General features: G+C 52.7%; 1 protein-coding gene across 1 annotated transcript; it reads left to right on the forward strand.

Moving 5' to 3' along the window:
* The first annotated feature begins 821 nt into the window (after positions 1-821).
* Positions 822-22243, forward strand: AMN (amnion associated transmembrane protein). The gene is made up of 12 exons (XM_008919488.2): positions 822-904; positions 3080-3198; positions 3308-3352; positions 12641-12728; positions 14181-14416; positions 15943-16080; positions 16161-16269; positions 17306-17388; positions 18291-18477; positions 19182-19356; positions 21628-21730; positions 22000-22243. Exons 1-12 carry the CDS (start codon positions 862-864, stop codon positions 22093-22095), a joined length of 1422 nt encoding a protein of 473 aa, XP_008917736.1. The 5' UTR covers positions 822-861; the 3' UTR covers positions 22096-22243.
* Positions 22244-23829: the final 1586 nt, after the last annotated feature.

Here is a 23829-nt window from a genome sequence, read left to right on the forward strand (position 1 = left end):
AGTCACAGATCTTCTGCCCTCCCCCTGCTGGTACCAGTGTCAGCTGAAGGTCTGCTGAGGCCTCCAGCTCTCCTCTGGGCATGGGCCTCTGTCACCAACCTTATGCTGTCCCTTTCCCAGGATGTCATTGCTCTCCTCCCATCCTTTCCAGCTCCTAACACATCCTCGGTAAGGATGTGGTCCTGGCATGCAGCACTACTCCGTGCTAGGGTGGAGGACAGGGATGGTGAAGTCTTTGCTCCTCCTCCTGCATCCAACACGCACTGGTGCCACAGCCAGGAGCTCCATTCATCCCCCAGCAACCTCCTCAGGAGCAACGTGGGGCTGTGCTGGCACTGCTGCTTCCTGCACTGGTAATGAGCAAATCAGCTGGTGGCCAAAGTACAATTACAAGTCGTGGCTGGGAGCTGCTCCCTTCCAAGACAGCTAATTGAAAATACATTGAGACCATTATTAATAATTACAAGGTAGCCGTTGTTCAGCAGGGGAGAGCGGTGTGGGATGGGCATGCAAGTGTTCGCCCTTGGCATTCTTTAGCTGGACCTGGATGGGTGGGGGGAGTGTGAATGCCGAGATCTGGTGAGACAAGCTGGGAGGACCCCCACTATTGCCTCCCCAACTCCTTCAGTCTTTCCTAGGCTCCCAATGGATGCCAAGGAAACGGGGAGACTGGGAGAGGAGCTGAGCACAAACCGGATTCTGGGACAGAGCAAGGTGAAGGGGGAAGCCTTTCTCCCGTAATGGTTTACTCCCTTCACCCCACAGCCTCCTGCGGGCTGAGCCCATCACGTGCCCTCGGGAAGGGTGCAAGGTCCAGCCGGGCAGGGGCCGCGGAGGCGAGGGGTGGCCGCCTGCTGCAAAATGAGGCGCCTGTTCTTCCTCCTCGGTGTCCTGCAGCTCCTTGGTGAGTGCGCCCAGGGCTCGGCCACCGTGGCCGGCAGGGGTGACCGCTGGGTGACTTCTCCATTTCGGGTGGGCTCTTGGCAGTCGTGTTTTGGAGCAGAGTTGCGGGCTCTGTCACTTAAAAGCGTTTCTGTAAGGGAAACGAGAAAAGGCACTTCCAACCGGACAGAGCTGAATGAATGAGGCAGGGGAATGAGGCTGGGATAGCCGTATGGTGCCTGCTGTTCCTCTCATTTGAAGTCAACAGCGCTGCGCCGCAGGACACGCTCCCTGTTGAATATGTATGTCGCTTTGATGTTCAAGGACTGCGCTTCCCGGGAGACAGGGCTGATTAAATAGCAGACTAATATTTCCAGGGCTGAGGAGGGTGCAGGAATGCACCAGAGCTGCTGCATGGGGCAAAAGGCTTTGCACCAGGAGATTAACCTTCGGCCGAAGGAGATGCCGCGGCAGCCGGGTGGGATGCAGGGCCATCTCCGCCGTGTGAGCTCTCTTGACACAGCGACCTGCAGCTGTGGAACGTGAGGCGTGTGTGCGATGGGGCTGGCTGAGCCTTTTGCCTGGAGCTTTAACCTCTCCATTCCCTCGCTTCCCTGGCCGGGAGGGAAGGGACTCAATCCCAGCAGAGACAGAACAACTTGCCCTTACCATCCAGGTGCTTTGTCCTTTCTTAAGGTCTTTTTGACTCTGAGCCATCAAGGTGTTTGTGCCTACAACACTGCAAGCAGCTGCTTGGCCCCTGTTCTTACCGCTTTTAGCGTCTTTTCCCCTCTCAGTGGCTTTTAAAGAGGACACGGCAGGGGTATATTTGATCTGCCTGAGGGATCCTTCAGGCAGCTGAAGTGCTGGCCACAGACCGGTGTAAGGCTGGGGGAGCCCCTCTGCACCTGGGCCCCAGACCCATTTCCTACATTAGGGCTTCCATTCTGGTTAAAAATACATTGTTTCCTGTTCATCTGGAGATGGCTACCTACAGCAAATGGTCTCAGCAGAGCCCCTGGCAGAATTAGACAGAGCAAATTACACCCCAAGGCGATCGTTGTGTGCTGATAACACCTCTGCAGCCACATCCCTCCCCATCATTTATTAATCTTGAGTCACAGAATATTCTGAGTTGGAAGGGATACATTTGGAGTAGCCGGGCCCAGGCTTTCTGCAAGGCACCTCCCTCCATCAGCTAGAGTCATCCAGAACCCCCATCCCTCCCCAGGCTGGGCTGGGGGGTCCCTGTAACCCCTCTCCACCCGATCTCTAGTGCCCCAGGCCTCTCCACCACTGGCTTTTTACATATTTTGTTATTTAGTGGGTCTCTCTCCTACAGAAAATATGATCTATAATAAAGGTAAAGGATTTTTTTTTTGGTTTGGTTTGTTATTTTTTTTCCTGTGTCTCATAACTCACTTGCTTGAAGCCATTTAATTCAGGCTGCGGGAGATTTATCTTCAGCTGAATGTGCATCCTCCAGCCAAGCCTGGGCAATGTCAGGTTATGAGGCTGCTCTGCTGTGCTTGTGCCAACAGGGCAGGTCAGACTGAAAACCCCCTCTGCTGTGTGCTGTCCCTGGCCAGCAGGTTCATCTCTGGTACCCATGGGCAGGGCTGCCACCATCCCAGCAAACGCCATGGGGAAAAACCCTGTTTTCCAACCTGTCTATGCCTCAGGCTGCGAGACACCGCTGAATCCTCCCCCCCAGCCCCAAACATCTGTTTTTTGTGCTACATGTCCCATAGCAAATGTCATTTCTCCTCTTGCCCTGTCCTCATGGTCCTGCCAGTCCTGTGTGCCCGCTTGCTACCTGCTGGAAACCAAAGGCTGAGGAATCTCTGCTTATTTAATTAGTCTGAGTGACAACAAAATCCACTGCAAGGATTGCTTAACTACCAAGTGTATGTTATTCTTGCCCTTTGCCTGCAGGACACTTTACTGCCTTCCCTCTGCCTGCCAAGTATTTGTCCCTCTTCCTATCTGGATGGGTAAAAACCACCACCCAGCTGAAAAAAATCCCCTATGAAGAGAAGGGCTGTGACTGCTCAGCTGGGAAAGTGCAGGAACTGATGTTGGGTGGAAAATCCCCAAATCTGGCCCAAATAGGCCAAGCCACCCTAAAGCACATCCCAGAGAGGGTTCCCAGTGACTCCCACGGACTGGATTACCCTGATTTCTCTGCTCCTCCCAGCTGCTGCTGCTGCTGTGTACAAGCAGTGGATCCCCAACACCAATTTCGAAACCGCCTCCAACTGGGATAAAGGCAGAGTCCCCTGTGCCAGAGACGTGGTTCGCTTTGAGAAGGACAAGGTATTGGACATTTTTGATTTATTTTATTTTTTGCAAAACATCATTGGGCATTGGAAAAGCACTTCACCTGACAGGGCAAAGCACCCTTTTATTTTTGCTTTTCTTACAGGTCGTCTCAGTCTTCGTCAGGTCTCCCTATGCGCTGACAGACATGGTAAGGCAGTGGGCAGGGGTACCAGAGGGTGGGCGAGGGCAGGGCCAGTGCTCAAGCTCTGCCAGCTGGTGGCACATTCTCCTCTCCCCCTCTCCATAGAATCACAGAATTGTTTGGGTTGGAAGGGACCTTCAAGATCATCCAGTTCCAACCCCACTGCCACGGGCAGGGACAACTTCCACTAGACCAGGTTGCTCAAAGCCCCATCTACTTCCTCGTGAGGGGAAGAGGAGGGGCAGACACTGATCTCTTCTCTGTGACAGGACCCAAGGGAATGGCCTGAAGTTGTGTCAGGGGAGGTTTAGGTTAGATATTAGAAAAAGGTTCTTCACCCAGAGGGTGGTTGGGCACTGGAACAGGCTCCCCAGGGAAGTGGTCACAGCACCAAGCCTGACAGAGTTCAAGAAAAACTTCCATGGATGGAGCATCCACAGCTTCTCTGGGCAACCTGTTCCAGTGCCTCATCACACTCACAGTAAAGAATTTCTTTCTAATATCAAATCTAAACCTGCCCTCTTTCAGTTTAAAGTCATTCTGTGGACTTTGACATTTTGCTCCATGGTCCAGCCAGACCAAGATGCCTGAGCTGGGGCAGGGGACGGGAGTCCCACAGCAGCCAGGGTTTCTCTGTACCATGGAATCAAAGGCTGTTTCTGGACTTTTTCTTTTTTTTTTTTTTTTTTTGTTGTGTTGTTTGGTTTTTTAATTGGGGGAGATGGGGAGAGCACCCCAACTCCCCATTTCACTTGAAAGAAATTAATTTTTCTTCCCCAAAGAAGGGGTAAAACCCCCTCCATGGGATGGAGACCTTGGCATTAGTTGGCTGAGGAGGACCAGCCCACCGCATTGCCGACACAGAGCAGGCACTAGCCCCAGGCAGAGGCTAAGTGAAGCTGACACCAAAATACCTTGAAAGGAAAACAAAATGTTCTGGGAAATCCCAAGATGTTGCTTGAGAAATTTTATTTCAAGTGCCATTGGGTCTTATATTTTCTGCAGCATTATTAGCCTGGCTGTGGCAGGAGGGGTGCAACACCTTGCTGAAATATATGTGTTGAGTGAGATAAGACTGGGGGGAGTCTCACCTCAGAGGGGTTTCTGAGCAAGCTGGTTTCCCCCCAGAGGAGGAGTCCTGCCCAGAGCAGGCTGACAGGCAGACATGAAAGCATGGAGTCTCAGTCTCCATGGTTCAGAGGGTAAAATTTAACAGGGAGGAATTAAAGGGAAAAGCAAACTCACTGCCCCAACACACCAGTGGGGGATGGGTCACCAGTGAGCCCTCTCCCAGTGCTGGGACAGCAAGAGATGGGCTGGATCCTGTTTGCAAAACCTCCTTCCCTGGACAGCATGAGCTTGTGGACGAGTTTTCTCTCTCGGTTTCAGGGCAGCTTTGCTCTTTTATCGGCCATTAAATCCGAAGAAGCCCTTGAAATTTATGTGGTGTAATTTGTTCAGGCTGTCTACGCCACTAATAGTTTTGATGCTTTAATAACGCCATGTGCCACGTTTAATGCCTCTACAAATATTTGGAGGAGATACTTTATTTATATGGCATTTTAAATATGAATTTTTGAAGGAAAGGATATACTGGGGAAATACGTACAAATATAATGTAATAAATGATGTGGAATTTACCCAGAGAAGAAAAGAGCAAAATACCACTCTAGTAGATTTTATTTTACTTACAGATGAATGTATAATATTTCTAAAGTACTTTCATCAGAGGCCTGCAAAGTGCATAATTGCAGAGCAGCGTTAGTCATTATGGCTGAGCCTTCCACAGCCAAGCTGGAGAGCGGAGCTGAGCAGCCCCACGGCTTCCCAAGGAGAGGGAGACCAACAAACCTTTGCACAACACAAAATGACACCCACGGCTGTGCTGGCTGTCCGCTGGCTGCTCAGGTGGATGGTTCCCATCATGACTGAGTGATGGGTCAGGCTGCCGGAGTGACCCCCAGCTTATCCCAATCAAAGGATCCAGAGTGCTTGTGGGAGTCCCTGGGGACCCTCTGCTGCCCTGGGGTTTCCCTGGGTCCCTGCTGCTGGCAGGCAGCTGCACAGGCTCCAGGGTTCCAATGAATTTTATAATCCCACTGCTGGGCACGTGGAGAGGACTGCTGGGGGATCCATGAGGGAATAAAGCATGGCACAGGCTGTGAGGGCACCATTCCCCTCCTCTACCAGACTGCTCTGCAGGTGAGCAGCCAAGCTTGTCTCCAGGTATAACCTGTACTGCAGCTCAAACCTTCCTTCTGAGTGTCACCACTCCAGCGATTCCCTGTGAACTGTCCCTGCTGTGAACTGTCCCTGCACGTTTCTTAGTGCCGTGGTTAATATTTCCTCTTAATTTCAGGTCAGGCACTTCCCTTCCGTGCACTGCTGTGCTCTGCTGTCACCAGGTGATACAGGGACCACCAAGGTTAAGGATGAAAAAGGGATGAAACCCAGCACCTGAGCAGGGCTGCCACTCATGCGGATGGCATGAAATTTGGCAACCAGCTGGTTAGAAAATGAATTGGTCATGAGGCCTTTTGCAGGGAGGCTGGGCTGCACCTGTTCGGCTGCCGGCCACGCGCGCTGGAGCATTAATCACTTAAATCAGCAAGAATACATTAAGCTTTAGAGTCGCCATGGAGATGCTATACGGCCTTTGGCCAAAAAAAAAGGAGAGTGTTGTTTGCTATAGTAGCGCAGGAGGAAATTCACGGCTGAAGAGGGATTGGGCTCTCATTGACTTTCATGAGGATAGTGCCTGCTGTGGCAAACATAGGGAAGGGTGCTCAGTGCTGGTGCCCTGAGGGGCAGCATGAGATCTCTCATCTCAAATCCTCACTGAGGAGTGGGATCTAGAGTGCTGGGGGCTCCTCATGTGCCACCATCACTTCCCTCCTAGACATTTATGTGAAAGCTTGCCTCTGTACAGTGAGCCCTCCAGCTCTCCTCCCCATCCATCCCGTGTGGGGAGCAGCTGAGTGCTGGGAGATGCTTTCTTGGGAGGAGGCCAGGCTGTTGGGGCAGGGAGCCCACTTCCCTGCTCAGACCCAATGATTGCCCAGTTCAATGGTTATTTGAAGTTTCAAGTGGGTCCCTAATTCAACCACACACTAAATACAAATCCAGCTTAAGCGTAAGTGGCTTTGTAGCACAACCATTGTGATTAGGCTGGATTTTCTATGGTAGTTAGCTGCCTAAAGATGCAAATCAGTATTTAGCCAGCTTTTGGAGGTGCCTGGGAGTAGAAGTGCAAAAAAGATGGACATGGAGGTGGAGGTAGTGGTGCCTTATGTGGGTGCTCCAGGGCAAGGCAGGCTTTGGCTTTGCTTGTCTCCCTAACAGGGGAGAAGGGCTCCTGTGAGGGGTTTGGACCCTCTGGCTGTGGCTGTGCTTTGCTTCCAAAGGGAGCCAGGCCAGGGCATGGCTGCAGCTGTGGGCCTGGTGTTTGCCCCAATAATGCCAGCTCTGGTGCAGTTTGTGCTGAAGCCAGCCAGCACTAAAGTGCAGGCCAGGGGTGGATGATGCTACTTCTATTTTTGGGGTGGCAGGAGTCAGATTTAGTCACGTGGCAGAGCAGCCTTGCTCAGTCCATATGGTGCCAGGGTCAGGGCACTTGCTGGGGCTATTCAGCAGTGCTGACATTACCTTTCCAGCTCTGCCCCATCCCTGAGCTTTGTTGTGGGATGGCAGTTGCCCATACCCCCTTCCTGCCCACCTGGCAAGGGGCTGCAAGCTTGGGTGAGGGTTGGGGGTGTGTGGGGCACTGGGGTCTGACCAGGGACTCCTCCCCCAGCCTTATATTTTTAGCTGCCTAATTGTGAGAGCAGAATGTACTCAGCTTTGCTGCAGGATGCTCCTGCTCGGTTCCTGGCAGAGATTGATCTTGAAATGCCAATTGCTCTCCAGGGGCACCGGCTCTAATGAATTGCCACAGTTTGCGCTCGTCCCAGGCACCGGCGCTCCCTCCCCCACCGCTTCCCAGACAGCGGGGTAATGAGACACTCAAGAAAGGGATTATTTTTCCTTCTCCTGAGATGAAGGTAAAATATTTCAGGGCAGTGCATGTGTGTGCGCATATGTGCCAGCACGTAATTCCAAGCCTGAGTCTTGCAGTCTTTCCTCCATCAGCATTCACAGTGAAGGTGTGCCCTCGGAAAGGAGTGTGGCAAAATAGTCTTTTACAGTCATCTCCACGAGTTTATTTGCTCCTTCTAGGCTGGTTTCCAGCAGGTGAAGTTATTAAAGTCTGTGATGAGTGGAGCAGCTTGCCGGCATCCCGGACTGTAGCGGATGCTGGGTCTGGCTGGGCAGATGCTCCATGGACCGTCTGCCCTCCCTTCGTTGCTGGGCACACCCCTGCCCACACCTCGAGACTTGCTGGGGTCAGAGGAGGTCTGGTGGGCATTGCCCACCACCGCTGATGGGTCTCATGGAGAGGAGCACCAGCTCCTGTGCTCTGGTCTGGGCCGCGCCAGCCTGCTTGAACAGTGGCTTCATGGGGATACAGACTGCATTTCTTGCCTGGCTTCCTTGGGATGCTAAAGCCTCATTTCTCAGGGGACCATGTGCCTGGGCAAGGAGATCTTTGTGCGGTGAGATGCTAGTCCAGCAGCAGGGTCTTGGGGTGGATGGAGGTCATCCTGCCTTGCTGACCCCTCTCACAGGGGATCTGGATTAGCTGGTGTGGGACTGGGGGCCATAGTGGGGCCAGGCTGGCTCTGGGGACATGAGGTGGCATGTGTGGCTGGGAGGAAGAACAGCATCCTGAGGATGCAGGTGGAAAAGCTTCATGTGGGCAAGAAAGCAAACAAATGAACCCTCAGTAATAAACCAAAGAAATGCTGCTGCCAGCAAGCCCCTGGCAATGCTTCAGAAATGTCAAAGGGATTCACCTGTGGGTTATTCTGGCCCTGTGCCTTTCCAGGGCCGTCAGCCAGCAGCTGGGATACCACCCAGGCACCACTACCAGCTGTGCTGAGGCCCCCAGCCCCAGTGGGAATTGGGAAAATCCCTGCTATTCCCACCTGTGGGAGCAGCTGCATGCTGCCATCCATGGGCTGCACTGCCCCAGCAGAGCAGGACTGGGAAATAATTTCCCTGGTGCATTATTGCCTTTGGTGGGCTATGGCGCTCCACGTTGGAGCAATAACCCACTCACATCCTACCCCAGTGATGTTTTTCAATGGAATGCCACCAGCACCAGCCCCCGACCTGCTCCTGGGCTGGGTGCCAGGTGAGGGGTTGTACCTGGGGGCCCAATGGCTACTGACCTGCTGGTGCAGCCATGGATGCAGCACTGCAGAGCCCAGTGTGCACAGGCAGTCTTGGTGTTGCATGGTGGGGATGGTGGCACCATCTCACCTGAGCAAGGAATTAAAATACATTGATGCTGCAAATCAGGGCAAGGCTGGGGGAAGAACTGGCTGCAGTCATGAGCATCGCTCACCCAGGTTAAAAACAAGTGCTGCATTTTTCCTGTGCTGATGATGGTTACATCCCAGTTACAGTGCTGCTGCCAGTCATCTCAGTCCAATACTAGTGACTTGAGCGGAGCCAGGATGTGCTGCAGGCTAGTTCAAGGCCACCCACTTGAAAAGCCATCTCTCAGGCCTTTGCTATTTTTTTCTTTCACATTTCAGAGGTTAGTTTCATTTTCCCCTATGCATTGGATTCCTTCTCAGTGGTGCAATCCTGGGGCTGGGCCAAGAGCCACATGGGGTCCTTCCTTTTTTTTTTTTTTTTCTGAATTTGATAAGAAAAATGATGACTGTGTTTCAGTTGTCATTACACTTGATAATGATGACCAAGGAGATAAATGATTTACCAGTATCAGGGATGGGAAATGACTAATGGGACTCTAAGCACTCGCCGTATTAATGGCCCTGGAGTACAGGTTGGCAGGAGGAAGAGAAAGCAGATGAAACTGCTTTTTGGCCTCAGTCCATTGGTACCTGTCATTGCTCAGTTCAAAATGTACTTGGAAAGTGGCCCAACCTGTATGCAATTTCTATACTAAACTCCCAAAGGTAGAAAGCCGCTGCCCAACCAGAGTCTCCATTTGTCCTCTGCAGCAAGCCAAGATGCTTAACTTCTGTTAGGAAAAGAAAAAAGGCAAATTATTTACAAAAAAGTGTTGGACGATGGAGCCAGTTCTGAAACACTGCCCAGTGGTGTGAATCTCAGGGAGGGCTGGTGGTGGATGAGCAGCACAGCTGCCTCGCTGGGCATGGAGCCATAGCTGTGGGGACCAGCCCTAGAAATTCCTGTGACGAACCAGTACGGGGCTCTTCCTGCACTTCACCTTTGTGGAAATGTGGTGACTCTGTCCCATCTCGCATTGTGTTGTGCTGCATCTTAATTCCAGGGGTGGTGCTTGCAGTGTTTGGGCACTCCCTGAGTGCTGAGGGACACTGTGTGAGCTCACTCTCATTTCTCTGCCACACTCACACTCACGTGGACAGCTTCCTCTGGGCTTGGGAAGTCCAACCAGCCTGGGGTTTTGTCCTTGGTGGTGGAGGGGGATCTCCAGGAGTAACTGGAGAAGCTGCATCTTCTGAGAGCCTGGAGGCCAGTGTCTCCAGAGCACAGGTGCAGCAAGTGTGGGGCAGGTTTGGCACAAGGCATTTTCTCCCTGTGGGCAGGACTGGTGCCATGTGCTACTGGCCCTGTGTCTGCCATCACCCCATCCAGACCCACTCGCCCTCCTAAGCACATGCAGGAGGGGCAACACCGTGGTTGATCATGGGACCAGCACTGTGCATATGTGTGTGCACACATGTGCATCCCTAACTGAGCAAGTCTACCTCATCTCCTTTCTTGCCACACTGAACTCAGCCCCGCTATGTGAATCCTTGGTGCGTTTTCCTCCCCCCTGGTTAGTTTGTGGAGATCTGAATGAACAGTGCCCTGAAGCCAAAAGCTCGTCGTGTCCTGCATGGCCATCACAGGGAGTTCGGGGAGTTCTGATGCACAGCCATAGTCAGAGTGTTTGGTAACTACAGGGAAGAGAGCTGGCAGGCAGGCAGGAGTGAGATTAGGGACTTCCCAACCCAGTGGTTTTGATCCAACCACAACACTCACAGATGCCAACTTCTGCAGCCTGGGAAAGCAAGAGGGGGCCAGTCATGGTCCTGCTGTGTAACCATCTTCCTCACCAGCAGCTGCTTCCTGATTTTCCTTCTTCCACCCAAAGATCTCTGCAGTTTTGGGGCTGAGTGCCCTGAGCTGACTGCTGTGAAGAGCTGGTACCCCGCATTGGTGAAAGGATCCACTTCATCCCCTCCAAAACCCCACTCTGAGCAGCTCAGATGGACCAGCAGCCAGCTGGACACCCTTCCTCCTTGGCCCCCCTGTCGTGCACAGCAGGGTGCCAGACTGCAAAGTGGGCAAAAGGCAGTGGTGAGGGGCTCCAGTCTGAAATGGCTCAGGGAGCCTGGGAGGAGGGACTTGACTGGCAGTGCTGCTGGTACTGCCCTGGGTATAGATGTCATCTGTGTCTCCCACCACCCACTCCTGTGTGGGCTCACAGGAAAACAAGCCAGGGCACTTGAAGTACAGCATCTTGTGACAGAAGCTGGTAGCATTGCCCTCATCCAGCTCAAAGCAGGCCAAGTCCTGAGCCTCAGAACTTCACTAGATGTTGCTTTTTATCTGCAGCTAGAGGGCATGTTGCCATTCATATCCTGGCAGGCCTTTCGGCCTGTTTCAGTGCTTTAGTTTTGGAAAAATTTGCTTTACTCAGGAGTAACAGAAATTCAGAGAACAAGATGGCAGGACACGTGCTATGGTCTGATGGAGCAGTGTCCATAGGCAAAGGCTTCTTCCTGGCTGGTGAGGAGACCCCATACTCTTGGGGCACATGTTGCCCAGACCTCAGCTAGTCACAGTGCCATCCCCTCTTGTCCAGCCCTTGCTGGGTCTGAAGCAGACAGTGCAGAGAAGCACTTCAGGGCTCTTGGTGGCAGCCACTCTCTGCTCTCCATCCTGGCTTCTCATGGTTCCTGAACCAAGAGGGGGACCTGGGCTATGACCTTCAAAACACCACATCACCAAGGAACTAAACTTCTAAAGACCTGCCTACAGTTTGGGGGTGAGGAGCTTTTTGCCATGTCTACCTCACCCTTTCCTTCCCCATGGTGGTCCCTGAGTGGGACAGAGCATCCTCAGGAAAGACTGCCCCAAGGACAGAGAGCTAGCTATCACAGCCACCCGCAGCAGTCAGTCATAAGTCTTGCTTTCTCTAACCTGCATACATATTTAAAGACCAATTAAGTAGATGAAACCTTAAAATCCCATTTAACGTGTTTCTGCCTGAGCACAGGACCCAGTACTTCGGCATAATGCAGTCCTGGAGGGCTTCCAGCCGCTGTCTGGGGAGTGATGCTTAAACTCTGGATAGACTGAGTTAGAGAAGAGAGCCTTGAACATCACTCACTCAAAAATATTGGGTGAAAACACGGCTTTCTCTGGTAATTTCTAGATGTAAAATAAAATGGGGTGGGCTGAGTAACCTGTGTGCTGTGAATGAGTCACCTGACTCGATCATTTGCCAGGGCCTGTCCTGGAGTTGGCAGTGCTGGCTGGTGACCCAGGTGGCCACAGTTACTTGCCAAAAAGGTTCTCATGGCAGAAGTGTGCCTGTTGAGGTCTGTCTGTGGCCAGACTGAAGCCAGGCCAGTATCACGATCCTGACTGCTTGCTGGTGATGTCCTACCCAACAAGAAGAGGGTATAGCTATGGCAAGCTGCTCCAAATGCTGCTGTGTACTTTCTTTAGCTTGTGCTGAGTGCCAGGTCACTAGCTGTCATGGCACCAAGAACAGCTTGGGCTCCTGAGTTATGTTTTGTGGGGCAAGCACAGCCCCTTGAGGTGGAAACGCGTTAAGTGAGGGGACCTCTGGCACTTGCAGAGTAAGGTTGAGTTTTTCATGGTGTACCAATGTATAAATCCAATCCCTGAGCTGCTGGGAGTGTGTGCAAGAGGAGGAAGAAGCTGTCAAAAGAGCTTACTTTGCTTTTTCCTTGTTCTTGCTTCACTGAATGCTTCATGCTTTTCTGTGTTGTGGAAGATAATGTCAAACCACCTCTCCCCATCACAGCGTCCCCATCTGTAAAACTGGGAACTGATACTTTTCCATTTACATGGGGCAGGGCGAGGGCGGCTCCTGATGACTGTAAAGTGCCTCAGAGACTGGGAGTGTAATAGGCAGCCTAGTAATTAGCACTGTTATTTGATTACAAGCCTGGGTGGCTGGCAGTGGAACCGCACAGTAACACTCTGAATCCCTCCATCTAGTACCTGCCCCTGAATGGAGAATTCGTGCTGGCAGCCGGTGCAGGATTCACAGCTTTCGATGGCAGCTGGGATCCAGGATGTGACTCAGGTATTTTGTGCCCAGATCAGTCACCCCATCAGCCCGTGATTAATCATGCAAATTCAGCCTCAACACTTCTACAAAGGTCTTTGCTGTCCCACCTCAGAGCAAAGTGAATCATTCCTCTTCAATACTTACCTTTTCTTTGATGACCTCCCTCGTATCAGATCTTTTTTCCTGCTACATCACCTGTCTTCTAGAAAAGTAATTATAGTAGGGAAGCCTTTGAAGTTGTAGCAGAGAGGCAAATATTGTTTGTATTTTACCTTGCCTATTAGGCATGTAGCCACATCAAAGCCCTTATTTTCTTTGCCACAGTGTTTCCAAAGAAAACTGGTTAGGATTTACACACTGGTGAGCCAAGCCACAGCCATTGCAGCGAGCTGGCCTTTGGCCCCAAACGCATCCTTCTCTCACCTCTCAGCCTCCAGCCCATGGCTGAGACAGCACATTTGTGCCCATTATTAGTCTGAAAGCTGTTTTATGGGGAGATGTATTTTAGGTACTTAAGAGCTACCTCATGCCTTCAGTGGCGAGTAACTTTTTAGTTCCCCTGCAGGAAAGGTAGAGTCCAAGCAGAGACACTGTGCCTGCACTCTGACTGGCAAAAAAATGAGAAAAAAGAGAGAAAAAGCCCAAACGAGTCTTCCCAGAGGAAGGACTGTAGCATAAGACCACAGCCACTCTGAAATCCTTCATCCCTCTCATTTTTCTGTTTGTCCCCCAGCAGGGATGCTCTGGCAGCTGTGCCTTGCACTGGGCTTTTCCTGCTGACCATGCGCTGCTCCCCTGAAATCAGCAGGCGTTTCTGGGGCAACTTTCAAAAATGGACTTTTTTAAAGCATGATTTCAAAATGAATGCCAAAAATTCAGTCACTAAGCCCCTGCATGCTGGCTGAATTGGCAAAGGTTCAGCTGCTGGGAAGGGTGAGAAGGAAGCAGGCACTGCATGATGAGACTAACCAGCAGGGAAATGGTTAATGATCAAATAATTAATGGTTAAATGGGGCATTTGTTTTGGGGTTGCCTGCTGCAGGGAACAGGACTTGTCACGTTTCTCTAGGCCTGCCAGGCTGCTGGGAAATTGGGGCATGAATTATCATACCCATTTTTATCAGGTTTAACTGTTACTCAGCATTCAGGCAGCTGTTTTCCTCCTTAACCAGAAGGGTGAGCTTTAAAGAAGGGGGGAAAAGGAATGTTCTGTGGTATCTGGGGCTGGAGGCCTGCAGTCAGACAGGGGTTTCGGGCTGAGACCCCAGCCCTGAGTGCTGGGAAGCTTTGCTGAGCTCCAGGAAGTGCCTGCAGAGGCTGACTGTGAGGGTCGTGCCAGGGTCAGCCCATAGGGTGAGATCCTCTGCTTCGGGCCAGACAGTGCCTGGTTTTACCAACCCAGATGCATCTGTGGGAACTTTGGCTTTGGGTTTGGGTCATGCTCAACCTTTCCCATTGCCTTGCCAGGTGGAACAGTGAGGTTCACTGACGCTGAGCAGCACTCATGGTTTGACCCCACGCTGTGGCAGGATGTGTTTTCCAGCGGGGAGCTCAAGCCGAGTGGGCGCGTGTTTTCCGTGGATGAGGAACGCGTCCCGTGCCACTACGATGATGTTATCTTCCCGGCCGAAACCTCCTTCCGCGTAAACACCGACTCATCACAGCAAGTGATTCACCTCCGCAGCATCTCTGTCATGGGCCAGGTAAGGTGGGGATGGTGAGAAACTGGCTCGACGCCTTCTCACCAAGCCCCGAAGTAGGTCAGGAGAGGAGGGACCAGCAGGGATGGAGGAGCAGCACTGCGTGGGGAGATGGGGCGCTCCTATGGGGATGCAGCTTCACGGGCTGCTGCTGCTGTGGATGGCCTCAGTGGCTTTCTTCTTTGACTGGTTTGTTATCACCTCCCTCCCTGCATTGTGGGAGCACAGGCTGTCTTACTATTCATATTAAAAACAAGGGCCAATGTGCGCAGGTCAAACCACCAGCAAATGGCATCTTCTCTGGCGCCCAGAGGCTGCTCCCTTCCCAGGCACGTGTCTGCAGCCGTGCTGCTCAGGGACCCTCTGGGGACACCTCCCTCCTGCCCCCGACCTTAACGTGGCCTGTGGCTCAGCGATCATCTACCAGCTTTACTTCAGCACTGCTCTTTAATTGATTGGAGGGATAATTATAGAAGCGCTGGCAGCTTGCTGTGCTTCAGCCCGGGAATCAGGCTCACGATGAACCCCATCCATCGCTGGTCGGAGGAGCAGAAGATCACAGGCGCTGCAGTGGTAAACACAGGCTCCTTCCAGGAGTGGGAGATGCATCAGGCATTTCATAAGTTATTTATTATTTCTACTGCTGTGCTGGCTGGGATCTGCCATTTCGGGGCCAGGCCTTAGGTAGCTGCTTTTTGGCTAATAGACTCGGTGCCAGGCAGGTGCAGGCAAGTCTGAACAAGGCAGCACCCCAGCAGAGCTCACCTCAGGCACATGTAGCCCCAGGGATGCAGAGGTGGATGCTTTTGGGTGCTCAGAGTGATGCTGGTCCTGATGATGCCTGGGGAATACTCCACGGCACATCATACCCCCGAGGGACCACTGCTGGCTGTCCCTCTGGGCAGAGGCTGCTGCTGAGCAGTGAGATGGAAGAAGGTGCTTTTTATGATTATAGCATTTTTCCTAAAAACTGACCTTATAAGCTTATATCTTTTGGTATCCCGCCCACTCCGTGCTCTGTGTTGGCTATTTTCACCCCAGGGCCTGAGAAGTCTGCCTGTATTGCTAGGGCATGGATATGCTTCCTGTGGAAGAGAGTGGGTGAGGGAATTACCAGTGGCTTGGCAGGATGAGGCTGGTCAGTCCAGCTCAGCCTTCACTAATGCCAAGCCCATGGAAATGTTTCCCAGATGAAAGGAAAACAGTTCAGATCCAGCCCCTTCCTCCCAGTAGTGAAAAGCTGATAACTTGAATTCTCTGGGCCAGGAGAAAGATGAAAACCAAAAGGAAAAGAAGGCCCAGCCATCTCATTGTCATTTCTTTTCGGTTTTAGAGAGAGTTTTTCTGTTGGTCCAGTGGAAAAGCTGGAATAGGTGTATTGGCAGGGTTTTCCTGCTGCATCACTGCCCGCAGTGGGGCTGCCCAATAATGGCCATCAGATATGACACCAGGTGTCCCAGCGGCACCTGGGGACAGCACAGGGACCTGCCCTGGGATACTCACCTGCTTTGCTGCTCTTCCCTGCCCAGGAGCTGAGCACCCCAGAGGCGTGGGCTGGGTACCTGCAGGGCCCCTCTGCCCCGCTGCAGTTTCACGGCAATGGCACTCTCCAGGTGACAGGGACTGGCTGTCCTGACAAGTCCGGCTGTGCCTGCGGGAATGCCCCGGTGAGTCTTCCCTTTTCCGTTTTGGGGGATACCGGTGCCATTTGTGGGGTGGGGACTGACGCTGCCCTGCTCTCCTCTAGGATGGCCCCCGCATCTGCGCAGCCCTGCTCAGGGCATCGGGGAAGCAGTGCCCAGTGCCAGTGTGCCAGAGCCCTTTGCAGCCCCTTGGCCACTGCTGTGGGGTCTGTGGTGAGTGGGGGACATGGCCCTATTCCTCCTCCCTGCCAGCTGCCCCAGCCCCCTTCCTCTGGTTCCATGGGGGAAAGTTGGGTGCAGGGGGTGCTGCTGGTCACAGGCTGAAGTTTTGCTGTATCGCTGCTCCCAAGGGTCTCATCTGCAGGTCCCGTTGTGCCACCCTCCCAGCAGATCTCCCTGAAGCATCATCCTGGCTTTTGGGAGCCTGTTCTGAGGCGCAGGCCTTTGTCCCTGCCTCTAGTTTATCCTGCCAGGATGTCACAGCTCGTCAAGCTAATAGGGCTCTGCAGCAGAAAACACTCAGAGGAAATGCAGCCTTTTCCACTCTTATGTCAGCTTCCCAACAGCCAGCTTGTTTCATTTCATTTAAAATAAAAACATGCAGATTGACAGTGTTTTCTCTGCAATGGGTGCTCCTCCATTAATCCACGTGAAAGGTTGCTAAGGGATATTTTTCATGCACAATTGTACCTGGATACTTGGTATCTCATATTTGGTATATCATACCAAATTCATTAAAATGGTACCATGTTTCTCCAACACGCTCCTAAAAGCAGAGCCCCTTACAGCCTTTGGGAAAATTTCATATTTCAACAAATGTTTACTTGCATTTTTTTCCAAGGAAAGTATTTTTCTCCATTACCTGCAGTGCAGTGGTACAGGGAGCACAGTTGTTTCATCCTCTGAGCCTTCCCTCCAAAGGGTAGCGCTGCTGAATCACAGTCTTGTGTCCCCAAAACCAGGTACATGCAGAGCTTCCCAGAGGGATACAGAGGAGAAAGCTTTCCAGGGAAATCTTCTCTTCAGAATATAATGGAAGCCAAAAGACTGTCATCAAAGCCAGTTGACAAAAACACCGGGAAGGGAAGGAGAGGTTTCTTTTTGAGCCCAGCCAGACCGTTTGCATAGAGATGCTGAGGGGTCTCAGGGTCTCAGTGCCACTCATGACAGCCAGAGCTGTGCTGCCATCACAGCTCTCTGCCCAGACTTGGGGCAGACAATTTGATTTCTGTTTGTTTTTGGGCTGCAGGGGCCACCATCAACCTGGATTTCACTCCTGATTTTGACCTGCAGAAGTACCAGGACAGATTGGTCCAAGAGTTGCTGAGCCAGGTACATAAGCCTGCTGGATCAGGAGGGGCTAATGAAACCACAAGTCACTAGCCACATCTTCCAGTGCTGGTGGGACTGTCTGGGGGGGGCATGTGGTCCCAGTGATGCCAGGGGTTCAGGCTCACTCCCCACCACCCTGTAGGGCCCACAGCCCACATTTGACCTCTGGGGTGTGTCAGCTGTGGGGCTGGGTCCTTTTCTCCCCACACAGCCACACTGCCCTGCTCATTGCAGGGCAGGAACAGCTGCCAGCATGCAGATGTGGAAGGATGCTTGCTGGATGGAGCTTGCTGGAAACCCTGCCCTAGAAAACACAGGTCCAGTCTAGATAACATGGGAGGTCAGTGCATGCAGCTGTGATCATGCAAACCTGCAGCAGGGCATCTTGTGACAAGGAGGCAAGCACTGGGTGGGTAACTGGCACTGGTCAGCACTCAGATGCTCTACAAGGCATCCCTCCTTGCTGCTGCTCGTCAGACACAACATGACATCCCTCCTCCTTGCCAAGGGCTGCCAGGGGAGGGGTTGTGCTCCGAGTTGCACTGGGAGGATCGATACCAAAGTATCGCTCTATTGATCCACAGCTGAAAGCCAGCTGCCTGCCACACATCTTAATACAGCTTTTAATGGGTGTGATACACGAAATTGCTTTCTCAGCGTGCTCACCTCCGTGGAGGCACACTGCATGCTGGCTGCTGGTCACAGCTTGGGAGAGAGGGGACATAGGAGCCTCTCATTTGGGAAATGCAATGGCACCGCAGTAACAGGATGGCAGTTCTGGGATGGGGCTCACATGAGAATTCAGGTGGGCCTTGCAGCTGTACCCATAGTGGCTGCCTGGAGAGGTGACTAATTTCTGCCTCCAGTCTCATGGGCTGTACGTCTCCTTGTGTTTCAAAAAGCCCAAGTACACTGGAGTGCAGATGGCCATATCCAAGGTGCACAAAGCACAGACCTTCCTGGGCATCGTATCCCGGAGCTTCACTCCCATCATCCAAATCGTGCTGATTGATGACAGGGCAGGAGCACAGACTGGCACTGCTGCGGAGCAGCTGGCAGGAGACATCATGGAGGACGTGGCACAGCACGGTAACACCCCTGTCCTCCTTGGCAGGTCCCCTGCAGGTACATCCTAAGAGACATTCAAATCCCACTGGACATGTGGGCTGCTGGCAGGGAACAAGAAGCTCTGGAAAGCAGTGGGTCAGGATGCATTCCACATCTCCAGGCAACCTGTCTTCGCAACTGACCACTTTTGCAGTAAAACAGTTTTTTCTTATATTTAAGTGAAATTTACTGTATTTCAATATCTGCCCATTGCCTCTTGCCCTGGTGTCACTGGGCTCCTCCGAGAAAAGCCTGGCTCAGTGCTCCAGCTGTGTCTCGCCAGGGCAGAGCAGAGTGGAAGGGTCACCTCCCTTGGCCTGCTGTCAGCTCTCCTCATGCAGCCTGGGATACCACTGTGCTTCCCTGCCATGTCTGACCATGACCAGCTTGGTGCCTGCCAGGATCCCCAGGTCCCTCTCAGCCAGAATGCTGTATGTGGAGGCAGCCATAGAAGCTGGCAGATGCTGACGGGCATGTAGGTCACAGCCAGGGGACCTGGTGGTTGTTGTATGGGCTTGTTCCTGTTGAGTCCATCCACCTGTATATCCCATCCCCAGGGAAAGGTGATCAACCAGGAGAGCAGTGCCAGACCCAACTGACAGCTCCTTCTGCCCTGGCTGGGAGTGGGTGTGGGGATGTGTTGCCCTGTACAGTCCTCACTCCTGTTTCTTCCTGCCCTTTCCCAGGTGAAGCACTTGGCATTTCAAGTGGCAAAATGGAAGTGGCCACTGGCAGCACCTTCAGCAGGCAAAGGGGGAGCCACACGTTGAGCAGGATCACAGTGGGGACGGTCATGGGGCTACTCTTCGGTCTCATGTTCCTTGGAGGGATCCTCTTTCTCTACAGAAAGGGAAAGCTAAGGTAGGGATGGGGCTTCTGCCAGCAGCATATAGTCAGGCTGCTTCTGCTTCGAGGCAGCTGTCACCCCAGGCTGTCCTTCCAGCTGGTCTGGCACACAGGGCCACACAGTGTTGCCCAGAGCTCCTGCAGTGATGGGCATGGCCAGGCAATCTGCTACACCCAACATTACTAGTTCATAGAATAACAGCATGGTTTGGGCTGGAAGGGACCTTAAAGATCATCTAGTTCCCACAGCCTTGCCATGGGCAGGGACACTGTCCACTAGACCAGGTTGTTCAAAGCACCTTGAGGTATTGAACTCCTCTAGGGATGAAGCATTCACAATATCTCTGGGCAACCTGTTCCAGTGCCTCACCATCCTCAGAGTAAAGAATTTCTTCCTAATATATAATCTAAACCTGCTCTCCATCTGTTTAAAACCGTTGTCCCTGTTCCTTGTGGTTTACTGGAGGAGAGGTGACTGAAAGGCACTTCTGCACTCTTGGACTGGTAATTCAGCCTCCTCCATGTCTGGGAAGAATTGCTTCTTGTCATGGTAGGGTGTGCCCTGGTGACAGCAGGGCTGCTGCAGCTCAGATGGAGTTGGTCATGGTGCCTAGTGACATCTGTTTCTTGGCACCATCAGTTTGCAGCCCTGCTAGGGTGTGGAGGACTGAAACTGCCAGCTGCTAAATAGAAATGCATCAAAGTAATGCAAAACACTTGTCCCACAGCTTCATAACCGTGAAAGGGGGTGACAGCATCATCCAAAAGCAAATGCAGCTTCTGGTACATTAGTTGTTCACACAGCTTGGAGTATGGAGTGCAGGTCCCAGCAGAGGGGTGGCGGGTGCACAGCACCTGACTGCACCACAACTGGAAGCCAGTCAGAAATACCCCTTCTCCACCACCTTTTTCCCCCATAGCTTGAAAATGAGCTCTGGCAGTGATAAGGGCATCCCAGAAGTGCCCATGGCAGTTGCTGGGGCACCCACCTCTGCTCCCCCTTTGTGCACTCACCTTCACGTGGAGGGTTTTGCAGGGTTTATTGTCTGCCTGCTGAGCCACTGTGGCTTGTCTCACCCACCTGTGGGCAAGTGGGGTTGACCTTATACATTTAATAACCAGGGGACGGGAACTGCTGAAATTTGCATGTGCAAAGTGCACCTGTCTGCCAGGGGATGCTGAGCTCCCCGGTGCTGGGGTTGGCCATGTTACAGAGTCACGAGTCAGGTTGTTTCTTCCCTCTTGGTTCCTCCACTGGGATTTTCTCACCATGCAGCAGCGGCCCTGGCCAGGGAGCTTGCTCTGCCACTTGGCACGTGCTGACGTGATATTTCCTAGCAGTAAACCCGTGCCTTCATTTAATTTCTAAATAAAACTCCCAGACCCATAATTGCTACTTGATGATTTATCTTTCACTGACACTTCTTTGGATGCTGGACAGGCCTTTGAAACCAGCACCGTCAGCAGAAGGAGGGAAGTTCTTGTAGCTACAGGAGACAGAGCTGAACCTGAGCCCAGGGAATGTCCCCGGTCGACCCACTCCTGGTGTGTGTCATTGGGTGGCTCCAGGGCAGGGCCCTTTTGGGTAGTGTTGTCAAAAGGATCGTGGAGGCATCTGACACCACCAGGGATGCTGCAAATTAGTCATGAGTCTCTGGAAGCCTGCAAGCAGAGTCTGCTTCTATGCAGCAGAGCCATCCTGACCACTAGGGAACCAGAGAATTCAGCTTATTTCCACCAAAAAGGGCCCGGCACAGCTTCCCTGCAGGTAGCACAGCTCCTGAGGTGATGTGTGTGGACCTGCTGCTGAGCCCACCTGCAGCAGGTGCCCAGTGCAGGGGAGGATGAGTCGTGTTTGGGACCCCTAGGCTAGGAGTAGTGAAGAAAATAACACAAGTAGTGATGGTGATTAAGATGATGAAAACGTGATAAAAGCAATGATAATTAGCACTTGATGAGATTGCAGTGGGAACAGGTGTCAGCTCTGTGGCAATTCATTTTAGGCCATAGGGAGGGAGTGACAGCTCCAAAGGGAAGCCTGTGCTAGAGTTGTCTGCCTCTGCAAACTCTTCCCTCCAGAATGCAGGTCCCAGACCTCCAAGCTTAATGGTTTCTGCTGGATATGGCAGTTTTTCCCTGGAAAGGGCACAAACTTCCCATTTCAAAGTCAGCCTGACACTTTGCCCCTGTATTTTCCCATCCACCTCTTGAAGATGCAGGGTTTCAGCTGGGGGAGCTGCTGGGCTGGGAGGGATGTGGGTGGGTAATGCCCAGGTCTCTCCCCAGGTTGCCTGCCCTGCGCACCCCCTGGCCCTGGGACAGACTGGAGGACCCGGTGTCCCCTGCACCAGCCAGTGACAAAGGCTTTGACAACCCCATGTTCAACGTGGTGAGTCACCGCTACCAGGGACACTGGGATGCTTGGGGCCATGGGCAGGATTGGTGTGGGGCCCCAGCCGGGACACTCTTGAGTGCCAGTTGGGGTTCATCTGGCAGGAGTCCTCCTTTCTCCAGGCCAGGAGGGGTTTGTGGGTCGTTCCCATCTTCCCCCAGGTCACCAGCCTCTCAGCTGCTGCAGGGACTCAGCACTGGGTGAGTTTTGCCAAGGGTTTTGCTTCCCTTCCCCATGAGTTGTTTTTACCTCCCTTGCTGTTGCAGGAGCCCCCAAGTGCTGACCCTGGAGAGGAGGCACCCAAAGATCTCCAGGTCTTCTACCTCAACCCTCTGTATGACGCAAGTGAGACGGAGACCTGATGGTGTGGACTCATGCTGGGGGCAGACACCACTTTCTTGGGGACACCACCACCTCTCCAGGCCTCACAGCCCCTCACGAAGCTCCTGGTGGGATCTAAGCCAGAAGCAGATCCCACCTGAATAAAAGTGTCCATGAAGTGAAGGAAAACATAGCAAACCTTTGCTGTTGGGGCTCAGGCATATGGACACAGCCTCCCTGGTGTTACTTCTGGGTTTTAAAGTGTATTTTTTAGGTATCAGTTCTTTTTAGGCAGTTCAACATTGAGATTTGAGTCTCAGGTGGTATCCAGGGCAGTTGGAGTCTAGCTCAGCATCCTGTGCTTTAGCCAGCACTGTGCTGGATTTGCTCAGGGCACACAGCAGGTTGAAGGAAGCATCCCTGGATGCATGACAGAAATTCAGTGCTCAAACACATTTCAAAATGTGTCCTGGAGCCTTCATGGCTTGGATCCATTAGCTGGATGGTTCTTTTGCTTTCCAGCAGCATACTCAACTCCTGTTCCTTCCCTCACTCTTGTCCCATGGGCGCTGGTGAGATTCAGTCCTGAGCAAACAATTCCCTCCCCATTCCCTGCCCTGAGCTGCTGGAGTTTGCTCCTTCCCTCTGTGCCTGGGCTAACGGGTATGAAACCCTCTTGGACCTATGTGCAGATTTATCACGTTATTACCTGAAGTGAGAAAGTGTGTCTCCTCATGGTACAAAGGGAAAGAGGCTTGGTGCCAGGGGTCCCCCAGGAGGGAGGCAGGCACCTGAAGGCTGGAGACAGTCACATCAGCCCAGCTCTGACAAGGGTCGGGGCAGTGGCACTGAGGGGCCTTGTTAGTGCTGGCATGTGTCAAACACCCTCAGCTGCCCACAATGTCAGGCGGTTCTTCATTATGGAGCAGGTCTGATGGGTGAGGCTGAAATTATGGATATGTATGCAAATGTATGCAAATTCACACTCTACTGGGTTTTCAGTAGGGCTTGTTGGCATATTCCATAAGGAAGCAGCTATTTTAAGTTTATTATATTTTGTTCTAGTCTCTGGAAGACATAATCCCTTCTCAAAGGCCTGGGAATTCATCGTTAGACGCATTAGAGCCCTGACGAAGGGCAACAGGCAGCATGTGGTGGTGAGACCAGCCCTGCTGCCCCCCTGCCCATAGAGAGGCCTCTGGAAACAGGCGATGTGAGCAGGCGGGACAAAAACACGAGCCAGGCAGGGAACGAGGCTATCTCCGCGCTCCTGGTTGCTGCCGTGACTTTGCAAGCGGGGCAGAGCCGGGGCTGGGAGGAGGTCTGTGCTCAGGGCACACCCTTGGGATTTCGCCATGCACGCCTCTCCCGAGGGTGCCCCGCTGGCAGTACTGGGATGAAAAGCAACTTGCCTGTGCAGGAGTTTCTGCTGCGTCTGTCAGGCATTTGGTGCTGGATGAAATGGTCACCGGGCACGTCAAAAAGCAGAGGAAGCCATCGGCTGCTGCAGGCGGCGGCTGATATTGGCAGGTTAGGAATATCCAAGTCCCACCATCCCATGGTTCTACAACAAATGCATCCTGTGGGGAGCAGTGACCCGGGGACAGGACCCAAAAAGCTCACCCCTTCAGTCACTCATATGATGTGAACCCAAGGGAGACACCGCCAGCCCGAGCCCTCACACAGACCTCAGGAGGCCGGACAACACCCGGTACCGGGGGGCTCGGTGCGGCCGCGGTGCAGCTCGGTCATCCCGAGCGCTGCTCGCTGGCACC

The sequence above is a fragment of the Manacus vitellinus genome, unplaced genomic scaffold (genome assembly GCF_001715985.3).
Source record: "Manacus vitellinus isolate BGI_N305 unplaced genomic scaffold, ASM171598v3 scaffold_6_pilon, whole genome shotgun sequence".
In the NCBI taxonomy this organism is placed as follows: Eukaryota; Metazoa; Chordata; class Aves; order Passeriformes; family Pipridae; genus Manacus; species Manacus vitellinus.

Coding starts and splice junctions, on each gene's coding strand:
- AMN (XM_008919488.2), top strand. CDS start 862: ATGAGGCGCCTGTTCTTCCTCCTCGGTGTCCTGCAGCTCCTTG. Junction 905..3,079: donor CGGTGTCCTGCAGCTCCTTG/GTGAGTGCGCCC, acceptor TGCTCCTCCCAG/CTGCTGCTGCTGCTGTGTAC. Junction 18,478..19,181: donor GGAGGACGTGGCACAGCACG/GTAACACCCCTG, acceptor GCCCTTTCCCAG/GTGAAGCACTTGGCATTTCA.